Source organism: Euphorbia lathyris, chromosome 2, assembly GCF_963576675.1.
Source record: "Euphorbia lathyris chromosome 2, ddEupLath1.1, whole genome shotgun sequence".
Taxonomy (NCBI): Eukaryota; Viridiplantae; Streptophyta; class Magnoliopsida; order Malpighiales; family Euphorbiaceae; genus Euphorbia; species Euphorbia lathyris.
Genome location: NC_088911.1, coordinates 86,433,813 through 86,457,430, shown reverse-complemented (window position 1 = coordinate 86,457,430; position 23,618 = coordinate 86,433,813). Strand labels below are relative to the sequence as shown.

General features: G+C 31.8%; 2 protein-coding genes across 2 annotated transcripts; both read left to right on the top strand.

Moving 5' to 3' along the window:
• Positions 1-2,675: 2,675 nt before the first annotated feature.
• On the top strand, positions 2,676-14,344 carry LOC136218829 (probable aminotransferase TAT2). The gene is made up of 8 exons (XM_066005950.1): positions 2,676-2,814; positions 11,499-11,861; positions 12,077-12,416; positions 12,489-12,707; positions 12,945-13,004; positions 13,391-13,546; positions 13,633-13,726; positions 13,836-14,344. Exons 2-8 carry the CDS (start codon positions 11,593-11,595, stop codon positions 13,952-13,954), a joined length of 1,257 nt encoding a protein of 418 aa, XP_065862022.1. The 5' UTR covers positions 2,676-2,814; positions 11,499-11,592; the 3' UTR covers positions 13,955-14,344.
• A 6,654-nt stretch (positions 14,345-20,998) lies between these two features.
• On the top strand, positions 20,999-23,227 carry LOC136218828 (D-amino-acid transaminase, chloroplastic-like). Its single transcript, XM_066005949.1, has 5 exons — positions 20,999-21,263; positions 21,398-21,471; positions 21,933-22,108; positions 22,212-22,885; positions 22,968-23,227. The coding sequence occupies exons 1-5, from the start codon at positions 21,245-21,247 to the stop codon at positions 23,063-23,065; spliced, it is 1,041 nt and encodes a 346-aa protein (XP_065862021.1). The 5' UTR covers positions 20,999-21,244; the 3' UTR covers positions 23,066-23,227.
• Positions 23,228-23,618: the final 391 nt, after the last annotated feature.

The window sequence follows — 23,618 nt, the reverse complement described above, 5'->3', positions numbered from 1 at the left end:
ACACACGAAAGTTGACTTAAGTGGGCATTAAAGCTGATACTTTGACTTCATTGGTAATGTCATAAATTCATTGGAGAGTTGTATGGTCTTGCACAACCTGTTCGGCAGTGCCTAGCCTGTTCTATCCTTTATACTGTCTTCTATTTGTCATATCCTTCATAATTTTAGCACACTTTTGTCTTAACTGTCCACACTCAAACAATCAATCCTACTAAGAAGATACCTTTACTCACACACTCTGTTCAGCAACGATTTTCTCATATCATTTTGATCTCAATCCCTGTGGATACGATACTTGACTTATCACTTTATTATTTGTATCTAGTACACTTGCTAGAGTCACATCTGAGGACAACAACTAACTTATACTTTAAAAGTTAATTAATTAGGCCTCTAATCTTTAAAAATCGCTATTTAGATCTCTAACGTGTGTTAAACCCATCAATTAGATCCATTCCATAATTGAAATAAATTTTGATTAGGTTATTTTATGTTTTTTAATTCAATTTTAATCAGTAGCTTTGATATTTTAGGTTTCATTTATCGGTTCAGTTTTAATAAAAAGAACCGGTTAAAATAAACCAAATTTATATATTATAATAATATTTTATATGTGTATTTATAATATTTATTTCGTTTAGATTTAATTGAATTTTTTTACTAAAATTGAACTAATTAATAAAACTGAAAATATAACAAAATATTAATCAAAACTGAATTGAACATATAAAATAACTGAACCCATAATCGAAATTAAAAAAATAATAAAATACTGATCAGTATTGAAAAAATATGTATAAAAAATTGAACTAAAATTTTATTGCAATTGAGGGAGATATTTATCCAATTGGCAGTTTCAATGATCTAATTGTTGATTTTAGGATGTTAAAACTCTTTTTTAAAGCAAGAATGTTAAAAACCTAATTTGTTTAGATTGATAATCTAATTGATAGTATAAAAGGTTTAACTCTTGAGCTTTTTACATGGACATCATATTTAATTATAAAATAATAATTAAATTAGACTAAAAAATTTAATTATTAATGTAACACCATGTTCCAATACCATGTAGATATTGTTCGCTCTGGCCCAAATCCAACACATTGGGTCTCACGGCTTTAAAACGCGTCTACATGTATTGGATTGTCATCTTACTAATAAGCCTCCGTCACTCTCCTTACTCAAGCCTTCTACTTCGGTGCCACCCACTCCGGACCGTGTCGTTACAGGCCCACCAGCTTTCGCCTGGTTCGTCCCCGAACCACACTTCGTATGTGAAGAGTCGGCTCTGATACCAATTGTAACACTATGTTCCAATATCATGTAAATATTGTCCGCTCTGGCCCAAATCCAACACTTTGGACCTCACGGCTTTAAAACGCGTCTACATGTATTGGATTCTCATCTTACTAATAAGCCCCAGTCACTCTCCCTCCCTTTTCGATGTGGGATTGAGTTCATTTTTGCTCCTGTCGCCATCTCTTAGGGCCGCTCATTGCTCAGAACTTCTATCCCAACGCTATCCACTTTGGACCGAATCGTTACAATTAATATGTCACTATTTTGTATAAATCACAAATAAAATATGGCTTTATATTCTAATTTATAGATTACAAATGTTAAAAAATATATTTCAACTTAGTTTGACATTAATTGAACATTGGGAATTTCATTATGGAAGAAACATAAGAAACTAGCATGCATAATTACTTGTTTTTGTTTTATGGAAAGACAAGTAACTTTTTACATTTTTATTTTAAATTGGAAAGTTATAAGTGTTTATTTGCCTTTTATATTTAAAAAATAGCATTTTATAAAAATAGTGATTCTCTACTTTTTTTAAAAATCAATTTTTTTTAACAACAAACTGTAACAATCTATTAATTTGTTCCATTTGGGGCTAATTAATCTTATTGTTGGAAATTAATAATAAGGGTTAAGATGCAAAAATACCCCTAACATTTTGGGTCAGGAGCAATTTTACCCCTAACGTCTAAAATGGTGCAATTTTACCCCTAACGTTTGTAGCCAAGAGCAATTTTACCCCTAACGTTGATAAATTGGGTCAATTTCAGACACTATTATAAAATACAGTTTTTTTTTCTTTATTTTGCACCAATTGCATCAATTCGTTCTAAAAAAAGGATATCATGTTTTTTGTAATTTAATAATAAAATTGGAGATTAATATTTATAAATTCGGTGAATTTTTTGATTTTTTTTGTCTAATTCGTACAAAAGACGGTATATTTTTTATTTTTTTCACATTCCAACATATGTTTGTGTATTGTTACTGATAAAATAACGCATGTGTGAAGTGTAGATGATAAAATTTATGACCGAGTAGACAGATTGATGAATTATTTCTGAAATTGACCCAATTTATCAACGTTAGGGGTAAAATTGCTCTTGGCTACAAACGTTAGGGGTAAAATTGCACCATTTTAGACGTTAGGGGTAAAATTGCTCCTGACCCAAAACGTTAGGGGTATTTTTGCACCTTAACCCTAATAATAACAATGGAAGAAAGGAAGACGTCCAGAACTTGAACACTTGTTGGAAGTCATATAAATATTTATATATTATAATTATTATTCAAAAAAAATAAAGATTGAATCATCAAACTTATCTTTAATGATTGAAGAAAGTAAGATATAAAGAGATCCACCATTTGGGAGATGCTCATATAATATATATACACTTCGTCGCAATTCCATTGTTTAGAAAGACAACTACTCATTTACCAATTTCTATTTTTTTTTTAGTTCGACAAGGAGGAGACTCTTTTGGACCATTTATCATCTTCTTATTTCTGGTATGTTCACATTTACTTTTCCAAATATATCATTATGCTTTCCTTAATTCTTTTTTAAACAAGTTTAATTCTGTAAATAGTTGATAGTTGTATTTGAATTTGTTTAAAATAAGATATCATTTTCTTAAACTTCCTTATAATAATCTACTCGCTTTTTAAATTTATTTAAAGTGATATAAATTTTAATTTATTCAAATTTTATATTGCTCTATCATATGAACTTAGAGATGGTAATTATATCATTTTAAGAACTAACAAGATATTTATATTTTATAAGATGCTAATCCGTTTTTAAACCAATTTCAAAGAGCTTATGATATATTAAACCTAAATTTTATAATGTTGTATAATTTATATATTTCACATTATTGTATAAATATTATTATCATATTAAAATTCTTATCTCAAAAGTAACCAAAAAAAAAAAAGTAGAATAAAAAGTAAATAGATGGTTGAAAAGACAAAATGGAACAATTTAGTACATCTATTTGATCTAGGCGATTAGAAATGGCATAATCCATCATGTTAAGACTTTTTAAAACTCAAGCACAGAAATCAAGAACAAAGTGAAAACATATACTGTACTTTTTCAAATTAAATTATAATTATACCAAACCAGAAAAATAAATTACTATTTCACTGTAAAACATTGAAATAGTAGAAGCAAATTTATCCAGCTGGATAAAATAATAAATTTAGGCTTAAAATCAAAGAAGTTACAAAGACAAGGACGATTTTAATTTGATAAGTAGTTTTTGAGTTATTTGGTGAGAAAGAAAGTATTGATTAATTATTGTTGTAAAGTGATTTAGAAAAGGAAAAACTAAAATGTAATGTCCAGGAGTTGAAAGGTGAGTCCGAAATGCAATATAGAAAAAGAAAGAAAGGGAAGAAGACTTTTGATAACATCAAACGGTACGAAAGATTAGAGAGAGCTACGTGTAATCTAATCAATGACACCAAACTGACTACATCAAATTGAAATGATTGGCTATCAATTCTCTATTGTTTTTGGGAACTGAGATGGGAGGGTTCCAATCACACGCGGACTGTTCTACGTTATAACCCTTTTTCATATCCATTTTCATGAGTCCGATCGTTAAAATCGTCCCGTGTCCATTTTAGGTAGTATTAGAACAAAGGCTTGATGACGTGCCGTATTCTTATTAGAGGATTTCATGATAAGTCCTATCTAAGTTTAATCATCATGTATTGTCTTATCCTTCCCCTCTGCCATTTTTATCCGCTGATCCCATAATTTTGTCTTTTATTTCAATTTAATTTAGATAATATTGAAATTTCTGTTATACTCTCATCCTCCCTCCAAATCTTCTTAACAGAGACAGCATGTGTAAAATGTGAACCTTTCCTTTTGTTGGACAACGGCTCAATTTATGTCTAATTTTCAGAAAAAGTTCAACTAGATCCCTGAATTTACAAAGGACTTAGGATGTTCCACCTAATGTTTAAACCCTAAGTCTATTTTAAACCAATTAACACAATTATAAATTTTGGTTAAGCTTCCTCCCAAGTTTGTAAGAGACTAGTTGGACTAATAGGCCCATCTTTCATATTTTTTTTGTTTGATAAATAAATTATTATACAAATACATTATACTCAAAGTTGTCAAAAACATTAGGCGTCAATCATACGGATATTAATCGGAAATTAATTGAATTTGTAATTTTATTTGTTAATAATTTTTATATAATTTTTATATAAATTCAAATAAAATCTTATTATACTATCTACAAATAATAATTATTTAATAAAAAAAATACATATATATATATATTTACAATAATATCACTGCATACAAATGAAATATGATGTTCACAACTGATATAATTCACCAAAACATATGAAAAAATGTCCTTAAGACATATTTTTATATATATAAATATAGATTCCAAATCAATATTAATAGGGTAATACGTTACTTTGTACTGTATATACAAATTCCAAGCTTGGCTTGAAATAAAAAAACTTACACTGTGCATAAATCAATCTGAATCTCACACTATTTTCTTTTTTTACAAACTTAACACATTTGATATGAGTCTAGACAGATTAAGAATGTAAATGAAAAGAGGTAGGATGAGGATTATATTTTTCATTTTTGACTCTTCTATCTACCTGTCCCTTATTTCATTATTAGCGACATGATATATAAATTTGGCAAAAGTTCACACATTCACTTTGAACATTAAAGGTCATTTTGTTTCACCTGCTCTTATTTACCATTTGCTATTACTATTAGCTGTTTTTACTAGCAGATATTAGTTGATTTTTCTGCAAAAAGAAGATGTTTTAAAGTTTTTTTTTCCTATTTAGACTTAAAAGGAAAAAACCAGTTCCAAAAATTGAAAACAAACGACACTAATATATATAAAGATAGGTGTCAATTTGTATTCAATACGAGATCTTTTCAGTATCCATTTCATAGTAGTTAGTGTCTTTTAGCTTGATTTTCATAATCCCACCTCGACTACAAAAGAAAAGAAACCTAATTGTCATTCTGGTTCACCGATGTTTTTTTTGTTTTCAATGGGTTGATGGAAATGACTTGAAATAGATTGAATCAGACTGGATACAGTTGAACGGGCTGGTCTTTTTTTTTTTTTTTTTTTGATAATGGTCCAGTTTTTAAAACCATGCTAAATTGTAAGGGTGCTCGAGATGGCCTCAGTCAAAATATTAGGTTTTTCAAGTTATAATATTAGGTTGTGTAATTTTAGAGTTGCTTGTATTAATGGGCTTGCTCAAAATTTGATTTAAAGCCTGAAACTTGTTCTCGGACTGAGGTTGAACTTTTGAGGCAAGATAACGGTTTCAATCAGGTCTGTTAGTGAGGCCTGAAGTTGGCCCATTTTGTAAAATGAATTTCTATGTAAATTTTCCAAACTTACATGATAAAAGAAGCTCATGTTTTGTTTCCTTTAATTAGTAAAAAGCTAAATTAGGCCCAACCCACAAGGCCTCGTCCGTGGCCATAATTCTGTGCAATTATAATAAATTGGGAAATTTACTTAGAAATTATCTACCACTGCTCGAAAACCCGTGCGATATACAGGATATGAAACTTTTATATAATTTAGATAAATAAATAAATTGACATATTTATTTTTAATTAATTTTATATCATAGTATGAAATTTTTTTATATTATGTATATTTGAAACTAATATATATTTTTTATTGATAATTCAAATTAAATTAAATTAATTTTGAAAATAATTGATTAATTTTTTTTTATAGAATTTTAATTAAAGGTAATTGATTTATTTATTTTTACAAAATTCAATGATTTGTACTTTTTATTACTTTTTTTGGTAAGATACTTTTTATTACTTTTAATACATTGTCAAATGTTTTTATAAATGGTGTGAAACAATAATAATAAAATAAGAAATTAATTAAAAATATATTAAAATATAATGAAAAACAAAAAATTGAATTAAACTACAATTAAGATTAAATATTATATCTACGATACAAAAGAATTATAATCTATGTTAAAATGGAAGCAACATCAATATATTATGTTATAAACTATTACAATCAATACTTTTCTAATGTTGCACATGGAGAAACTTTATCAATTCAATATGTTTACATATAAAAAAATGAAATACATAAGAATTAGTCACAAATTCATTTTAATGATATTCATCTTAATGATATTCATTTTATTTGATGGAATTTCATGATCACTAAGTATTTGAATTCAATTTTTCATTCTGCTACAATAACCCAATATGTCCAATTGAATCAGCTTAAGGTGATGATTTCTCCTATTTTCATCTCGTAATATCTCATCAAGATATTCAATCAATTTGTTCTTAATTCTTTCACTGTATAGAATATAAGCATATAAAGAGGAGAGTGGAAATATTTTTTATCCATTAATTAAAAATTTTATTTTTTGTTAATGAAGTATTAAGTCTATAAATTAATTTTAGTTAAATATAATTAAATCAAAATTGTAACCACTCAGTAAAAAAAACGTTTTATAATTAATATGTGAAATTAATTCTATTAATTAGAATCATTATGCTCAACATTTTGGAATTTGAAGAGATTCAAATAATAATATTTTTTAATTAATATTTTCCAACAACTTGTTCTATGATCATGTTTGATTTTCATCTGTTAAAAATTCTTGAATACTAACAATTTTGTACGAACCACAATATAATAGTTAAAAACTATATAAGCCAATGTTGCAAAAGCAATTATCTCAATATCCCATAATTAATGTACATTTTTAGGATTTTGAGCATCAAAATTCATTCTTCATTTTGAATTCGTATCTAGCATAATCCAAATTCTTTAAGAATAAACATCTTATCCAGTGCATTAGATGCTTACGATCTCTTTATCTAGAGAACTGGTAAAAAAAAATAATAATAATATAAAATAATTTATAATTGAAATAAACTTCATTGTAAGTATAATATTTTATTCAATATGGCTTCAACTTCAATGAACAACTATTGTGTGAAACTTCATATCTATTTGTACCAAAAATAAAAAAAATACAATCCATATCAATTAGATAAACTCAAACTAAAAAAATGAGTGGATTTCAACAGGTTCCGAATTAGAAAAATTAATCTAACTTTAATTAAAACTAAAAATTGAGTTCATATAAAGCCGAAAATCTAAATTTTAGTTAGAGTTAACAATCGAAACGATAACACCTAGCAACATATACTAAAAAAGAATGCAAATATACTAAATCTTTAATTTAGTCATTTTGAAAAAAATAAAATAAAAAAAAACATGGATAAGGTAGCGAGAGGTATGGAACCTGGGTAACGGCATAATGGAATTGCATCTCTGAAAAATAAAACTATAACAACTATTGTTTAATAAAAATAAAATAACAACACAATTGAGAACAAAAATAACTACAACATATGAAAACAAATCGAATTACCTTGAGAAACATAAGAATTTCTTGTAATTCTCGCTACTTTTGTGTTTCCCGATTTTAGTAAAAATAACTAACAACATATAAAAAAATCGAATAATTATCTTGAGAAACATAAGAATTTCTTGTAATTTTTGACACTTTTGTGTTTCCGATTTTAGTTGTCCATAGATTTTCTATTTCTATTGGATTTCTTCAATTGGAGATATCAGTTTGAAAAAAAAAAATATGGATAAGGTAGCGAGAGGTATAGAACCTGGGTAATTATGAAACTATAACAACTATTGTTTAATAAAAAATAAAACAACAACACAATTGAGAACAAAATAACTACAACATATGAAAAAAAATCGAATAATTATCTTCAGAAATATAATACTATCTATCATGACCAATGAATATAATGGGGGAATATGATCTATCATGCTTTATATAGAAATTTATTGGTGACTTTTGGATTTTCTTTACTTTGTGCTTTTTCATCTTCCTGTAACTCTTACTTTCTTTTATTATTTTAATTAATGGGATAATAATAAATTAATGTATTATAAATATAAATCTGTTATTTTTAATTAATTAAATCTTTTTAATTTTGATTTTTTACTACGTTGACAAATCATCAAAAAAGCCTCTAAAACACTTCTCCTTATTTCTCTGATTCCGTTATTATATATAGTATAGATAGATTATTGTTAAATAATAATTTGAATTATGTTAAACTAGCCAAATTATTATTTTTAATATATTTTAAAAATAAAGATTTATAAATTAGGGGTTTATAATATGTTTTTTAGGATTTAGAAATTATAAATTGGAATCTAGAATTTTTAAATTATGGTATAAACGCATATTTTATTTATGATTTATAGAAAATAATGATATATTGAGAATTAATTCTAATAGTATGATATAATTGTAATTTTATATTACTTTCTTTTTCTAACTTATATGAAAAGTTTGTATTTTGGTTTTATTAGATTTTAAAACCACCAAACACATCCATAGAAAGGGATGAAAAAGTAGTAGACAATCTCAAGATCCTAACATTTTATGGGTCTTACGCGAAATAAGATATAAAAGATCATTAATATATAAAATTATATTTAAAAGTTTAAAATAAATTTTTTAAAAATTCATTGTTAAATCATATTATTTGGCAATCTTTTAAGTAACTATATTTATAATAAAAAAAGTAATTATATATATTGTAAAAAAATAATGTGAGCCCATGCCTATGGCCTCAAACCATCTCTTTATTAAAAAATGGATTAGTTAGTAATAAATTGCAAGAAATCTCTCAAGCACACGAATACAACTGATAAGGGTATTTAGAAGTTGACGAATCTCCAAAATTGACGATCTATTGGGATAGTTTCAATTTTTTTAAATTTATCTATGGGTTGAGGAAAGTGGCATCACGAGAGGTGTCTGGAAGCTTGAGATTGGTCTGTTAACATCCGACAAAAATGTTTGCTGAAGTGTGGGGGTTCAATGATTAAAATACATTTTGTTAACACAGTTAATGAGAGTTAAGGCATTTCAAACGGCATATTCTTTAATTAATCAAATATTTAATTACTCATGAATTCACGAGCCATATTCTTTATTAATCAATTTCTTTTAATGCCGAACACATCCAAATTAAAAAGAATTTATGCCTAACCATTAGAAGGGAGTCCCCACTAAAAGGGTGATGTGACATTTCTAGCCACACTAATCAATGGAGATGTTCTTAGAAATTTTTCGAATGCGCTTATTTCGGTTTACACTTTACACACGTTTAAAATTTTTTGTTGAAAAAATGTATCTTAAGATTATCACAAAATGTAAAATAATATTTAATCTTATAATATGATTATAGAATGATTGTAGAATATCACAATGTGGAGTTTTTATAAGGAATCTTAACAATTCTTTCATAAATTAAGTTCAACTTTTCACTCATTATTATTAAAATAATATAAAATTAAAAATAATAAAAGAAAAAGAAAAACCAACACCGACTTAAAAAGAATTGTCAAGAATTGTGTAGACTTTTTGTTAATTAATGATGTTGATTTTTTTTTTGTATCCACCGACCTAAACTTTATGTGGTGGAAATCAGTCCTAATATAGTATAAATGTAAGCATAGTTTATGAGATGTGTATCCAGGAAAATAAGCATAGACTAAGTGTGTGAGTTTAGAGTTGTGAGTTATAGTGGGATGTATTAAGTTTCTACCAAAAATTAATAAAAGTTGTTTTTGTCCAAATAATAATTTTATTAGGCCTCTATTTTCAACAATTATGCATTTGTACTTTGATTTAGAATTTAATATTCTAATAGTATAAGTTAAGTTTCAAGTTAGGAAAATTTTAATTAGAAATATAAGTCACTTAAAAGTTACATGAACAAACTCAAATTGATTAATTGAATTAATTAAAAAAAAAAGCATTGGTTCGCTTATTAGTAATAATTTTTGTAAATAATATTTTTGTTCTACAAGTGTTGTTTTAATAGTCTTTCTTTACTTTTAGCTCGACTTTATTATACATGATAAATTTTTTATTTAAAATGAAAATAAGTTAACATTATTTATAATTACTAAACTAAAAATATAAATTCCTAATTTATGCTTGAAAAGAATTACAGATAACAATAATTTGAGTGCTTGAAAAATTTGTACCAAAAAGAAAACAAAAGTGGTTCCAGAATTCCCACGTCATGCATTCTAGCAAATAAGGAAAGCCAAATGTAATTTGTATCCACCACAAAAATAAAATAAAATAAACTATTTTGAGAGATTAACGTCTTTGATCTTTCCAGAAAACCTTAAAAGCAATGATTTATATTTATGATATAGATATGTTATTGTCTCCAATAGGTTTGCGTCAAAAGTTGAATCTGATGATGCATTCATCTATATTTGCATTGAAAATAAAATTCCAATCCAATACTCATGTCAAATTTAAGTCCAATAAATTCAATATAATTTATAATAAGTGCAATAATTGTATTCTTTCTATTTAAAAAAATGTGCAAAAACTAAATTTTATATTCAGAATTGACTTTTTTTTATGGTTATAAAAACTTAATGTAATAATAAAAAATATATTAAGTCATGCTTACTTTGTTTTTGACAAAGTAAGTCTTATTTTGTTTTTTTCATCATGGGATGGTGATAAACTTTGACAAAGTAAGCTCATCCAATGATAGAAAAAATAAAGTAAAACTTATTTTATAAAAAACAAAATAGACATAGAAAGTACCATAAAACATGAATAACTATTTTTTTTAGAGAAAAAAGATAAATAACTTAATACATATTAAACTAAGGTTACAAATTTAATTCATAAAAATCAGAATAATTTTATATTTTTTTTAGTTATTCTTAGAAGAGAATAAGTACGAATTCAAACGTTTCACCTTTAAATTTATTTATTTAAAAGATAAATAAAACAAGTGAAACAACAAAACTAACTTGGGAAAAACACTCTCTTAACCCCTTCTGAAATTTGAATAAATCACCTAATTAAATTTTATGAGCCAGTATGTTGGATTTATATTATTCACATTACAAGTCACAATAATTATCTTTTTTTTTTTTGGTAACTAATTATCTTTTGTGTTTGGTAGAAATAACAATTATCCTATTTTACACAACTGATTTTATTTTGTGTATTTATGGAATTGAAAACTGCCGTGAGAACCAAAGTTGGGATTCATGCAAACAACGACAAGATTTAAACGTGTGGTGTTTCGCTCGCAGGTACTCCAACTTAATTCATCCAATCATTCTTCACAACTCATTTTACACGTACCTCTAATCGAAAGCCCAGCAAGAAATTTTGCAATTCCTGGAAATGGAGAAGCAAAACGGAACCGCAATCACCACTTGTAATCATGAAGTTGAGACTCCCATCAATATAACAATCAAAGGGATTCTAAGTTTGCTCATGGAAAATGTTGATGACAAAAATGGAACAAGTGTAATTTCACTTGGATTGGGTGATCCTTCTGCTTATTCTTGTTTTCATACTACTCCTTTTGCTCAAAAAGCTGTTGTTAATGCTCTTCTTTCTGATAACTTCAATGGTTATGCCCCTTCTATTGGTCTTCCTCAAACTAGAAGGTATTTTATTTTCCCCCCTTTCTGAATCCAATTGCTTCTGCTCTCTGTTTTCTTTCAATTTAGCTTAATTCCTTACTCCAACAAGGGCGTGCACATGAATTGACTGACAAATTGCAGTTTCTAGTAATAGAATGGTTAATTTGCATTAAGTTTAGCCGAATTTGGTATGTTGTAGTTTATGTGTTTGTTTTATTGTGTATGTTGTTGTTAATCAGGGCTGTTGCTGATTACCTATCTGGTGATCTTCCTTACAAGTTATCAACAGAGGATGTGTTTATAACAACTGGTTGCCTACAAGGAATAGATGTTGCCTTAACAATGCTTGCTCGTCCAGGTGCAAACATTTTGCTTCCAAGACCCTGCTTCCCACTTTATCAACTCACTGCTTCATTTAGAGGTCTAGAGGTTCGCCAATTCGACCTTCTCCCTGACAAAGGATGGGAATTTGATCTTAATTCTGTTGAAAGTCTTGCTGACCGAAACACTGTTGGATTGGTTGTTATAAATCCTGGGAATCCTTGTGGAAATGTGTACTCCTATCAACATTTGCAAGAGGTTAGTTTATCAATTGGTATGCAAGGAAGTTTAATGAGTTGCTTTATTTACTTGCATATTGGATTCATACAGATTGCAGAAACAGCTGAGAAGCTCAAACTTGTTGTTATTGCTGATGAAGTTTATGCCCATCTAACTTTTGGGAAGAATCCATTTGTGCCTATGGGAACTTTCGGATCCATTGCTCCTGTTCTCACTCTTGGTTCACTATCAAAGAGATGGATAGTGCCTGGATGGCGACTTGGTTGGTTTGTGACGAATGATCCATCTGGCATTTTCAGAAAACCCAAGGTTTGCTAACTTGAATCATATGCTTTTCTAATTTTTGTCAATCATTCTTTAAACAGATTTTTGGGGCTTACCAGTTCTTAATTAAATGGTGGACTAGCATCTAGAAGTACTAATCTTCCCCATTTTTATTCCAACATGTTGAGTTTTATTTGATCTTTTTAACTCTCTATTTGTGCGCTTTGATAATGAATCTCACATATATCAACCATGGTTTTTTTTTTTTTTTTTTTTATTTAGACTGTTGAGCGTATTAAGAAGTACTTCGACGTTTTGGGAGGACCTTCGACCTTCATTCAGGTTTGTATATTGCATTTGGATAGGAAATAGCCAAGTTTTGGGAGTATCCTATCCTTTGTTTTTCCTTCAAATGTTGTTGTATCTAGAAAAATTTCCTGATAATGATCAAGAGATGCAAATTGTCAATCCGCCTGATAATGATTTGGCATACGAGAAAAGGAATGTCGCACTTAATTTCTTTAAAAGATGCAACTAGTGTTTAAATAAACAATGAACTTTCCTTGTTTGAACTATATATATTGTATTTGGATAGGAAATAGCCAAGTTTTGTTCTATCCTTCACCTCAAAATAGGTGTAAAACATTTGTCCATAACACAGTTTCATTGGTTTGTTAAGATTTAAATTTCTTGATGTTGTATTGATGACAAGTCAATTTGTCTAATAGGCAGCAGTACCTAGCATTCTTCAAAATAATGATGAAGTATTTTTCAAGAACACCATCAATTTACTGAAGAACGCCTCGGATATTTGTTATGAAAGAATCAAGGAAATCCCTTGCATAACTTGCTCATCCAAGCCAGAGGGAGCTATGGCTTTTATGGTAAGGAGAAGACAGAATTTTTTAATTCCTTTTGCACTTCAAGTACATGGAATTGCAGCTGTTATTAAACTCTGAACATAATGCAGGTGAAGTTGAACCTTTCTTTGTTAGACAATATCTCTGATGATATTGATTTCTGCTTCAAATTGGCAAAAGAGGAATCAGTTATCATTCTTCCAGGTAGGATACATATAACATTTCATTTCGTAGCGTAATGTAATGTAATGAATACGAGAAGAAACATTTGAATTATCATTGCTGATAACTGGGAATCATATTATCTTTACAGGAACTGCGGTAGGACTAAAAGATTGGCTGCGCATAACATTCGCTGTTGATCCAGCAGCAGCCGAAGAAGCACTAGGGAGGTTAAAAACTTTCTGCCAAAGGCATACCAAGTGTACATAATACATATACTAGAAATGACATAACCATGAATCAATATTTCATTCATATATATGGAGATGTTTGACATAATTAGTTGAAAATAAACTGTCTCAGAAAAAGGGCTGCTAAGAAACCATGGGAATGTTCATATCTGGAACGTAGAAAGCCCATTATTACACTTACTTTAATCATCTCCGGACTCTCGCAACAAGTGAAAAGCTACCTATCTCAAGATGTTTATTAAATTATTGTTTATTATTATTTTCTTTTTTAAGTTTTGTTGCGGCTTTTTGGATTGATTTGAGCGTGTCAGAAATTGTGTTGTCAATTTGGTATTTGTAATCTTGTGATCTGTTTTTAATAAATGTGCTACACTACGCTTCTAATCAAACGATCATGTTAAAGTTTAAATGACGAAAAATGCTTCTGATTTACAATTATTCTTGCTAAGAATGAAACATAATTTAATTGAAAGCACTAAAACGTAATAAATAGTTGAAATCTATGAATATGAATTTCTACATTTGCTGTGATTGAGAAACTAAACTTACAAACTTATCACAAACTTAAACCGTTGGAAAGCACTTTGAAATTAAGAAATATGGACGGTTAAGTTTGGATCTGATTTTATTGATTGGTTGGTTGGTTAGGAGTTGTATATTTCTCCAAATCTCCTATTTAGGAAGCTTAAAGAATGTAGAGAATAGAGGACTAAATTAATTGAATAAAATTATTATTTGGACAAAAACAACTTTTATTAATTTTTGGTAGAAACCTAATACATCACACTATAGCTCACCAACTCACAACTCTATAGCCTATGCTTATTCTCTTTTCCGGGATACAAATCTCATTAAGCTATGCCTATATTTATACTAGATTAGAACTAATTTCCACCACACAAAGTTTAGGTCGGTGGATACAAAAAATCAACATCAATAATTATAAAAAAGTGTATATAATTCTAGACAATTCTTTTTAAGTCGGTGTTGGTTTTTCTTTTTCTTTTATTATTTTTAATTTTATATTATTTTAATACTCCCCCTCAACACCGACTTAATATCTCGTGTTTACTTGTCATTCCAAGTTGCTTTTTGAACTGTTCAAATTTTGCACCGTTAAGTCCTTTCGTAAATATGCCAGCCACTTGATCTTCGGTTTTCACATACTGCATCAAGATATCTCCACGTAAGACTTTTTCTCGTACGAAATGATAATGCACCTCGACATGTTTCGTTCTGGCACGGAACATTGGATTTTTAGTCAAGTGTATCGCTGACTGATTATCACAATATAACTGTACCGAGTAATTCACTGGCTGATGAAGATCCTTCATAAGTTGTATCAGCCAGGTACATTCTTGAGCTGCGGTAGCTGCTGCCCTGTACTCTGCTTCAGTACTTGACAATGAAACTGTAGGATGTCTCTTGCTGCACCAAGATATAGGTCCTAATCCGAGACTAAACATATAACCTGTAGTCGAACGCCTTGTATCGTGATCTCCAGCATAATCAGCATCACAATATCCGTGCACCTCACCCTTTCCTCCTTTCTTGTATAAAATACCATAATCCATCGTACCTCGAACATATCGTAGAATTCTTCGAATAGCTTCTAAATGAGGCTTCTTCGGATTCTGCATAAATCGACTTACCATACTTACTGCATATGATATGTCTGACCTCGTCAGAGTGAGATAGATCAGGCTACCAACTAGTTGCCTATACATCGTAGCATCTTCCAAGTCCTTTCCTTCAGCAGAACATAACTTTGTGTGTACCTCTACTGGAGTTGTAATAGGCTTGCATTCGAGCATCCCAAACTTCTCCAAAAGATCCTTTGCATACTTGTGCTGACACAAGAAAAGTCCTTCATTCGTGCGCTCAACTTCAAGGCCAAGGAAGTGATTTAACTCTCCCAATGATTTCATTTGAAACCGTACCGATAAGTTGGCTCTAACTTGATTTATCTCAGCAGCAGCATCACCTGTGATGATAAGATCATCAACATAAACTAATACTATAGCCAACTTCTCACCTTGGACCTTTACGAACAAACTGGAATCAGCTGGTGCCATCATGTAGCCACTTTGAATCAGGAACTCCGCTATTTTCCCGTACCATGCTCTTGGTGCTTGCTTCAATCCATACAATGCTTTCTTCAGCTTGCATACATAGTTTGGCCGAGTCTTGCTCTCGAACCCTTGAGGTTGATCCATGTAGATCTCCTGATCCAATTTGCCATGTAAGAAAGCATTTTTCACATCCATCTACCACAGCTTCCAATCTTTACTAGCTGCAAGTGCTAGTAGAACACGTACTGTAGTGATCTTCGCAACTGGACTAAATGTCTCGTCATAGTCCAGACCATACTTCTGTGAGAATCCTCGAGCCACCAAGCGAGCTTTGTATCTTTCGACTGATCCATCAGGGCGTTGCTTTACTTTATAAACCCATTTGCAGGAAATAGGCTTCACATCTTTGGGTTTGGGAACTAAATCCCAAGTCTTGTTCTGCTTCAAGGCATCCATTTCTTCTTGCATAGCCTTTCTCCACTCCTTACTTGAGGATGCTTCTTCGTACGTCTCAAGCTCCTTAACTGATTCTTCAATCACTGACGCATTAGCATACTTAGGATTTGGTCTCCGTTTTCGTGTTGACCTCCGTACCGATGATTGTTGTTCTTCTATTGATTTATCATCATTAACGATCTCCTCGAGTTGACTTGGTCGTTCTTCTTCAGGTGTTTGATGTACTCCTGTACGCCATGGAGATTAAGCCTTTTCAGGTGACTTGCTCCCGAGGTTTTGTTCTACCGGTTCTACTTCTGGAATGATTTCTTCAGCCGCCTCGTCCCTTTCAAGTCTTTCCTGTAATTTCTCCTCGATTTCTTTTGAATCAGGTAGTACAACTTCACGAGGGGACCACCAGGATGAAGCTTCATCAAACACCACATTTCTTGACGTATAACACCTTCCTGTTGTTGGGTCACAACACGTCCACCCCTTTCTTTGATTATCATAACCCACGAAGATGCATCTTATAGCTTTCTTATCAAATTTGCTGCGTAAATGATTAGGAACGAAAACATAACATACGCAACCAAATACTCAAAAGTGACTTACAATAGGTTTGATCTTCCATATCTTCTCGAAGGGTGAAATGAATCCAAGTGGTGCTTGTGGTAGTTTGTTGATAACATCTGCAGCTGTCTTCATACACTCAGCCTAGAACCGAGGTGGAACGTTCTTCGCATGTAACATACTTCTACATATCTCTGCAAGGTGTCTATTTTTCCTTTCTGCTACCCCATTTTGTTATGGAGTATTAGGACAAGTCATCTGTCGTCGAATCTTGCAATCTTGTAAGTATCTTGAGAACTCGTGCGAACTATACTCTCCTCCATTGTCAGTGCGAAGGCATTGGATCTTCCTATCAAGTTCCTTCTCGACCTTCTCCTTGAACTCTTGGAACTTGCTAAATGCTTCTGATTTGTTTTTCATAAAGTACACCCACACGTACCTTGAGAAATCATCAATAAATGTTATCATATATTGATGACCACTAACAGATGGTTGCTTCACACGACCAAATACATCAGAGTGCACCAACTCGAGCGGCTCCTTTGCTCGATACTGAGAATCTTCATACGGCAACTGGTGTGCTTTCCCGAACTGGCATCCGGCACATACTATGTCATCTCGAACATCAAGTTGTGGAAGTCCATTGAGCATCAACTTCTTCATCATCACCTTCAACTTATGATAGCTCACGTGTCCCAAGCATGCATGCCACAGATCGGCTGTCTCGTTCTTTCTAGCTTTGTCTACATAGGCTGTTTGTGCTGACATTACGTAGACAGACTCAAGTTTTCTTCCGTCCATAAGCGGTATGCTTGTTGGCCTCAGACTTTGATACACATTCACGTCGTTTGGACCAAATACCACGTAGTTGCCTGAGGATGTCAACTGCGACACTGATATCAAGTTCTTTGTCATCCCAGGTACATGGAATACATTCTCCAATTGCACTTCCTTAGAGTTGTATCGAGGCACGACCATCGTCTTTCCAACATGTGTGATTGGTAGTTTTGAGTTGTTCGCGGTGACAACAACTCGCTCCCTATTATACTCTGTCATGCTTGATAATTTTTCTTTATCTCCTATCATATGATTAGAGCATCCAGAGTCCACTATCCAATCATTATGATAATTGATAAATTTATTAGTTACAGCGGTAAGTGCTAGCTCATTATGTGCTTCTTCTTTGGAGGGCATGATTGTATCACATGTCACTGTCTCTATAATTGCACACGAAGCCTCGAAGTCCTAGACTTCTTCTCTTTCATCTTGAGCATGTGTGGATGTTTCAGCGTTTCCTTCTGCTTTTTTGTATCTGCAGTCTCGAGCATAGTGGCCTCTTTTGCCACAATTATAGCATTGGTCGTTCTTGTGCCAATGTGTCTTCTCGTGTGTTTGCTTGTGGTTGTGGTGAGCTCCCCCTTGTTGCCAACTCCCTCCTTGTTGCCTTTTCTGCCATCCTTGTTTGAATCTTTTACCATTTTTCGATCTTGTCATTTTTGGATCCTTGCTCTTTTTATTGATAAAAAGAGCTTTATCTTCATTATTGACTGAGACTTTAGACATTTGTTTGTCTAGAGCCTCTTGATTAGCCAAGGTATTTTCTAATTCATTTAAACTTGGCTCTTTAGCCCATTCACGGGTTGCTGTAACAAGCGCGTTAAATTCGGGACGCAACCCATGGACTATTATTCTTCTCATTCTTGTTTCAGTAATTTTATTTTCAGGATCCAATTTTGAAATTTCTTTACATAAAGTTTTAACTTTAGTAAAGTATTGACTCACCGTCATGTCGTTTTGCGAGACCGATAGTAACTCGTTCTCGAGTTGTTGAAGCTTGGCATCGTTCATTCTTGCAAATACTCCGGCAAGAGTATCCCATGCTTCTTTGGGGTTTTAGCATCATTGATGCGTTGCAGCAAATCGTCCTCCACCGAAATTGATAAATCATACATAGCTTTACCACACTTGACCTTCCATTTCTTAAGGTCATTCTGTTCCGTCGGAGGCGCTGTTTCGTTTCCTCCAACAGTCTCCCACAAATCTTGACCGATCAGATAAAATTACGTACGAGTACTCCAAGTACTATAATTATTATTATTGAGTTTTTCCAGAGTGCTTACCGAGGTAGACATGTCTGCCATCACGACTTGGTTATCTCCTTTAATTAACCAAGTAACACCGACCAATAATTTTTACAGTCCTGATCTGCGCGCTAAAAATACCTCGTACCACCACGATCCCGGATTGTGAACTTTCGAAGCACTCGACTCCCGGTCCCTGACCGCCTTCTTACACTCGACCACGTACTGGTCCCTGACCGTCCGCTCTGATACCACTTGGAGAGAATAGAGGACTAAATTAATTGAATAAAATTATTATTTGGACAAAAACAACTTTTATTAATTTTTGGTAGAAACCTAATACATCACACTATAGCTCACCAACTCACAACTCTATAGCCTATTCTTATTCTCTTTTCCCGGATACAAATCTCATTAAGCTATGCCTATATTTATACTAGAGTAGAACTAATTTCCACCACAAAAAGTTTAGGTCGGTGGATACAAAAAATCAACATCAATAATTATCAAAAAGTGTACACAATTCTAGACAATTCTTTTTAAGTCAGTGTTGATTTTTTCTTTTTCTTTTATTATTTTTAATTTTATATTATTTTAATAAAGAATAATTAATGAAAACAATGAGATAGTTATGTATCCCTCTTTCATTAGTTGGTAACTTCATGCAACTCCGATTAGTGTTGCATTAGTTAACTTCCAACTAAAAAATTCAAAGGGAAAGAAAAAAAAAACACATAAATTATAAGCGATTAACTAAAAAATAACAAAAACAAAATTAAAGTTGTGATATTACGATATTTTAAGATTTAAAATCTTTGTAATGATAAAATATATAAAATAATTTTTATAAATGTAATAAAAATTAAAATCAGATTTTTGATGTATTTTTTTTTTTGTAAACTCTATTTTTTCTAGAAATAATTTCTCATAATATTTTGTAAGAGAAGTACACATCAGGAACCAAAATTAGTATTTGTATTATATCTTGGATAAACATGTACAATATATATTAATACATATTGTTTTAAGCTTAATACCAATTTTCATCCTAAAAAAATACAAATTTCTAACCAATACAAGCACAAATTAATAAAATCTATACATATATAATTTACAAAACAATTTTGAAGGAGATGTTTACTACTCATCCAAAGAACATTAAACACCTTTTTCCAAATAAATGTAAAAGACTTAAACATCCTAGCTATGGTTACAATTAAGCAAGAAAAATACAGGGGTAAGATGGGGATATGTGGCTAAATGACATTTAGGATAATAGGCCTAATAGCAAGACACTAAATAAAATAATGGTATAACAGTAAATAAGGGATGACACGATTCGGGAAGCTCTTGTTCCCCAGTCCATCTTGCGGAGTAAGTCACCTCCACACCACGTGTGGGTATGTGACACGCCGTGTGGCCTTGAATCTCCGGCCGCCCAGTTTGATGCTCAGGATCCCATCTCCCCTTCAGAAGTTCACATGCAGTGTGGGTATGTCACACGCCGTGTGAATTACACTTTGAGTTTCAGGGGTTCTTCAAGCACCCCACACGCCGTGTGAGCTGCATCCTTCCAATTCTTTCGGCAGCTCGTATGCTCACACAACGTGTGACTGATGACACATGTCGTGTTATTACATCTCTAGTCACTCTCAGAAAATCTGAATCTGATTCATTAGACTACATGATCTTGAAACGGTTCAAATTTTCCACGAACTTATAAGTAACTAACTGTCCAACACCTTTTCTAATTCATAAAATTTGGAATGTTGCCTTTATCCACATCATGGTGGGCACACCATTTAGTAGCTAGGGTCACTTGCTATCATTGCTGACAGGCCTAACCATGGTAGGTAACAAAATTCCAATAGATACACACACAAGATTCTCTTCTCTTTCATCACACAACACTCCTTTGTACCTTATTCTCTGTCTTCTTTCTCCTTTCATTTTCCTAACTCCAAACACTGCAAGACAAACTCATAAAGGTTTATCATATAAAATGATTCCACTCTAACTTCATCACATTTCTTATATTTTTTTTATAGTAAATCCATTTTGTTTCGCCTATAAAACTGGCTCATGATCCATTCATTTTATCAATTATATCCTTCATTAAATGATCTAGATATCTTTTGCTAATCATCCATGGAGCATCAAGTATCAGGTGACCGATTTATTTTATCTTTTTCCTTTTTCTGTTAGGAATTTTCATGGATGAACTATTTCTGGGTATTTCTCAATTTTATTTTATTTTTCTTGAGCTTATTTGGTACTTATTGCTCCTTGTTTGTCTTGAAGGTGAAAAGGCTGCACAAGAGGTTGAAAATGGCAGCACTGACTTCAAGGTTCATGTATTCTCATCATCTTCAGAGGTTGGAATTTCGCAAACTACATCCGTATTTCTGATGGTCTTGATTTTTAATGTTAATTCGGAGATTAGGCATACTTCTGTTATGCTTTTACATATTTCATAATTGTGATTGATAGATAGATTAAACATATTTAGCAAAACAATAATTCAATCAATTAGCTAGAAAATGGTATGGGTATCTGCTAGTGAATTTCTCCTAAGAACTTTCAAGGACAAATTGGGTCTACAATCATGCAATTAGATGAATGGCTGCTAAACTTTTTGTATGTGTTTCAGGCATGATATTTTATCTATGCTAAGATTGAGTTCATTTATTAATTCAATTTGCCATATAATCTTGTGATTTGGTTGTGTTGTTCCTTCCCCCTTACAGTTGCAGCAGATAACAAAATCCTTTCTTGATTTGTATGCAATTTGACATTTTTTGAACTGTCTCTTCCATTTGTGTTGTTCACCAATCAGTTGCTTGAAAGGCTACATGAGAAGTGGGGCAAAGTGGAAAAGCAACCATACCCAGCAATGTATTCGAGTGTGTTCGGCGGAATTATTCTTGATCCAGCAATGATGGTAATTCCCATAGATGATCATATGGCTCACCGAGGACATGGTGTTTTTGATACTTCTATCATTCTAGATGGGTATGCATTGTAACCGTAACAAGTTCACATAATCAATTGTATGTTGTTTTAGGCTTTTATATGTTTTAGATGCTATTTTTGAACAAGAAGGTTGCTGCTGCAGATATCTATATGAGCTGGATGTTCATTTGGACCGTTTTCTAAGATCAGCCGCAAAAGCAAAGATATCTTCTCCCTTTCCTCGTTCAACTCTTCGGAGCATACTTATTCAAATGACAGCAGCATCCAAATGCAAGAAAGGGAGTCTAAGATTTTGGCTAAGTTCCGGGCCTGGAAATTTCTTGCTCTCTCCTGCAGGATTGCCAACTCCTGCATTTTATGCTGTAGTCATTGATGATGACTTCTCCCAGTGCAGAGAAGGTGTGAAAGTGATAACTTCCACCATTCCGATGAAGTCACCTTTGTTTGCGACGATGAAGAATGTGAACTATCTCCCAAATGTCCTCTCCATAATGGAAGCCGAAGAGAAGGGAGCTGCTTCTTCTATCTGGGTCGATGATGATGGTTATATTGCTGAGGGTCCAAATGTGAACCTGGCTTTTATAACCGAGGACAAGGAGCTTATCTTGCCTTCATTTGACAAGATCCTCAGTGGCTGCACTGCCTTAAGGCTGCTTCATTTAGCAACTAAATTGGTCGAACAAGGGCGACTGAAAAGCGTGAAAACGAATAATCTTACTGTAGAGGAAGGTAGAAGAGCAACTGAAATGATGTATGTTGGAAGCACACTTCCTTTGCTGCCAATTGTCATGTGGGATGAGCTACCAGTTGGAGATGGTAATAACTATCCCTTTGTTATGAAACTATGTACATATGATTCACCAATTCTTACAATTAGTTGTTTCTAAATTGGTTGCAGGTAAAGTGGGGGAGTTGACGATGGCGCTCTCGGATCTGGTTTGGGATGATATGGTTGCAGGCAGTGGTAACCAGAGGATATGGGTTCCTTACGAGTAACTGGCCTCCATGTTGTTCAAAAGAATTGAGTCTAAAGCAAAGTTCTCAGCTTATTCTTGAGTCGTTTCACTGCTAGCTCATTGGTATTTCAGTCATGTAACTTGTCAAGAACTTGTTTTGTTTTGGTTATCAATTATTCATGGAATAAAAGCCTTTTAAGTATGGTTTTGTCTTCAATACATCCCTCAATTCAGGAAAAGGGTGAGAAAAAAAATGATGTATGTGATAATTTGATGAATGGAAGAAGAATCAAATCTATTATTCATGAATTCAAGATTGTGTTTACAGAAAAGCAATAGAGGCTTATATACAAGTTGCTGCTAACAAACTCTTAACAAATTAAGTTGGATATGACTATTATACCCCTGAACTAATAACCGCCTAATACTGAAATACCTATGCTCATTTCAACACCCCCTCAAGTTGATATACTCAGTATTTCAACTTGCAATGCCACTGTTAGCATAGGTGTACAGATGCATTTCATGTAAAGATGAAGTCATTTGAGATCCTGTGAGTGGTTTTGTCAATAAATCTGCCAACTAATGACTTG

Bases quoted from the DNA above. Each gene is read 5' to 3' on its own strand.
- LOC136218828 (XM_066005949.1), top strand. The intron at 21,472-21,932 runs GTTGGAATTTCG...TTCACCAATCAG, and splicing joins TATTCTCATCATCTTCAGAG to TTGCTTGAAAGGCTACATGA. The intron at 22,886-22,967 runs GTAATAACTATC...AATTGGTTGCAG, and splicing joins TGAGCTACCAGTTGGAGATG to GTAAAGTGGGGGAGTTGACG.
- LOC136218829 (XM_066005950.1), top strand. From the start codon at position 11,593: ATGGAGAAGCAAAACGGAACCGCAATCACCACTTGTAATCATGAAGTT. The intron at 12,708-12,944 runs GTTTGCTAACTT...TTTTTTATTTAG, and splicing joins GCATTTTCAGAAAACCCAAG to ACTGTTGAGCGTATTAAGAA. The intron at 13,005-13,390 runs GTTTGTATATTG...TTTGTCTAATAG, and splicing joins GACCTTCGACCTTCATTCAG to GCAGCAGTACCTAGCATTCT.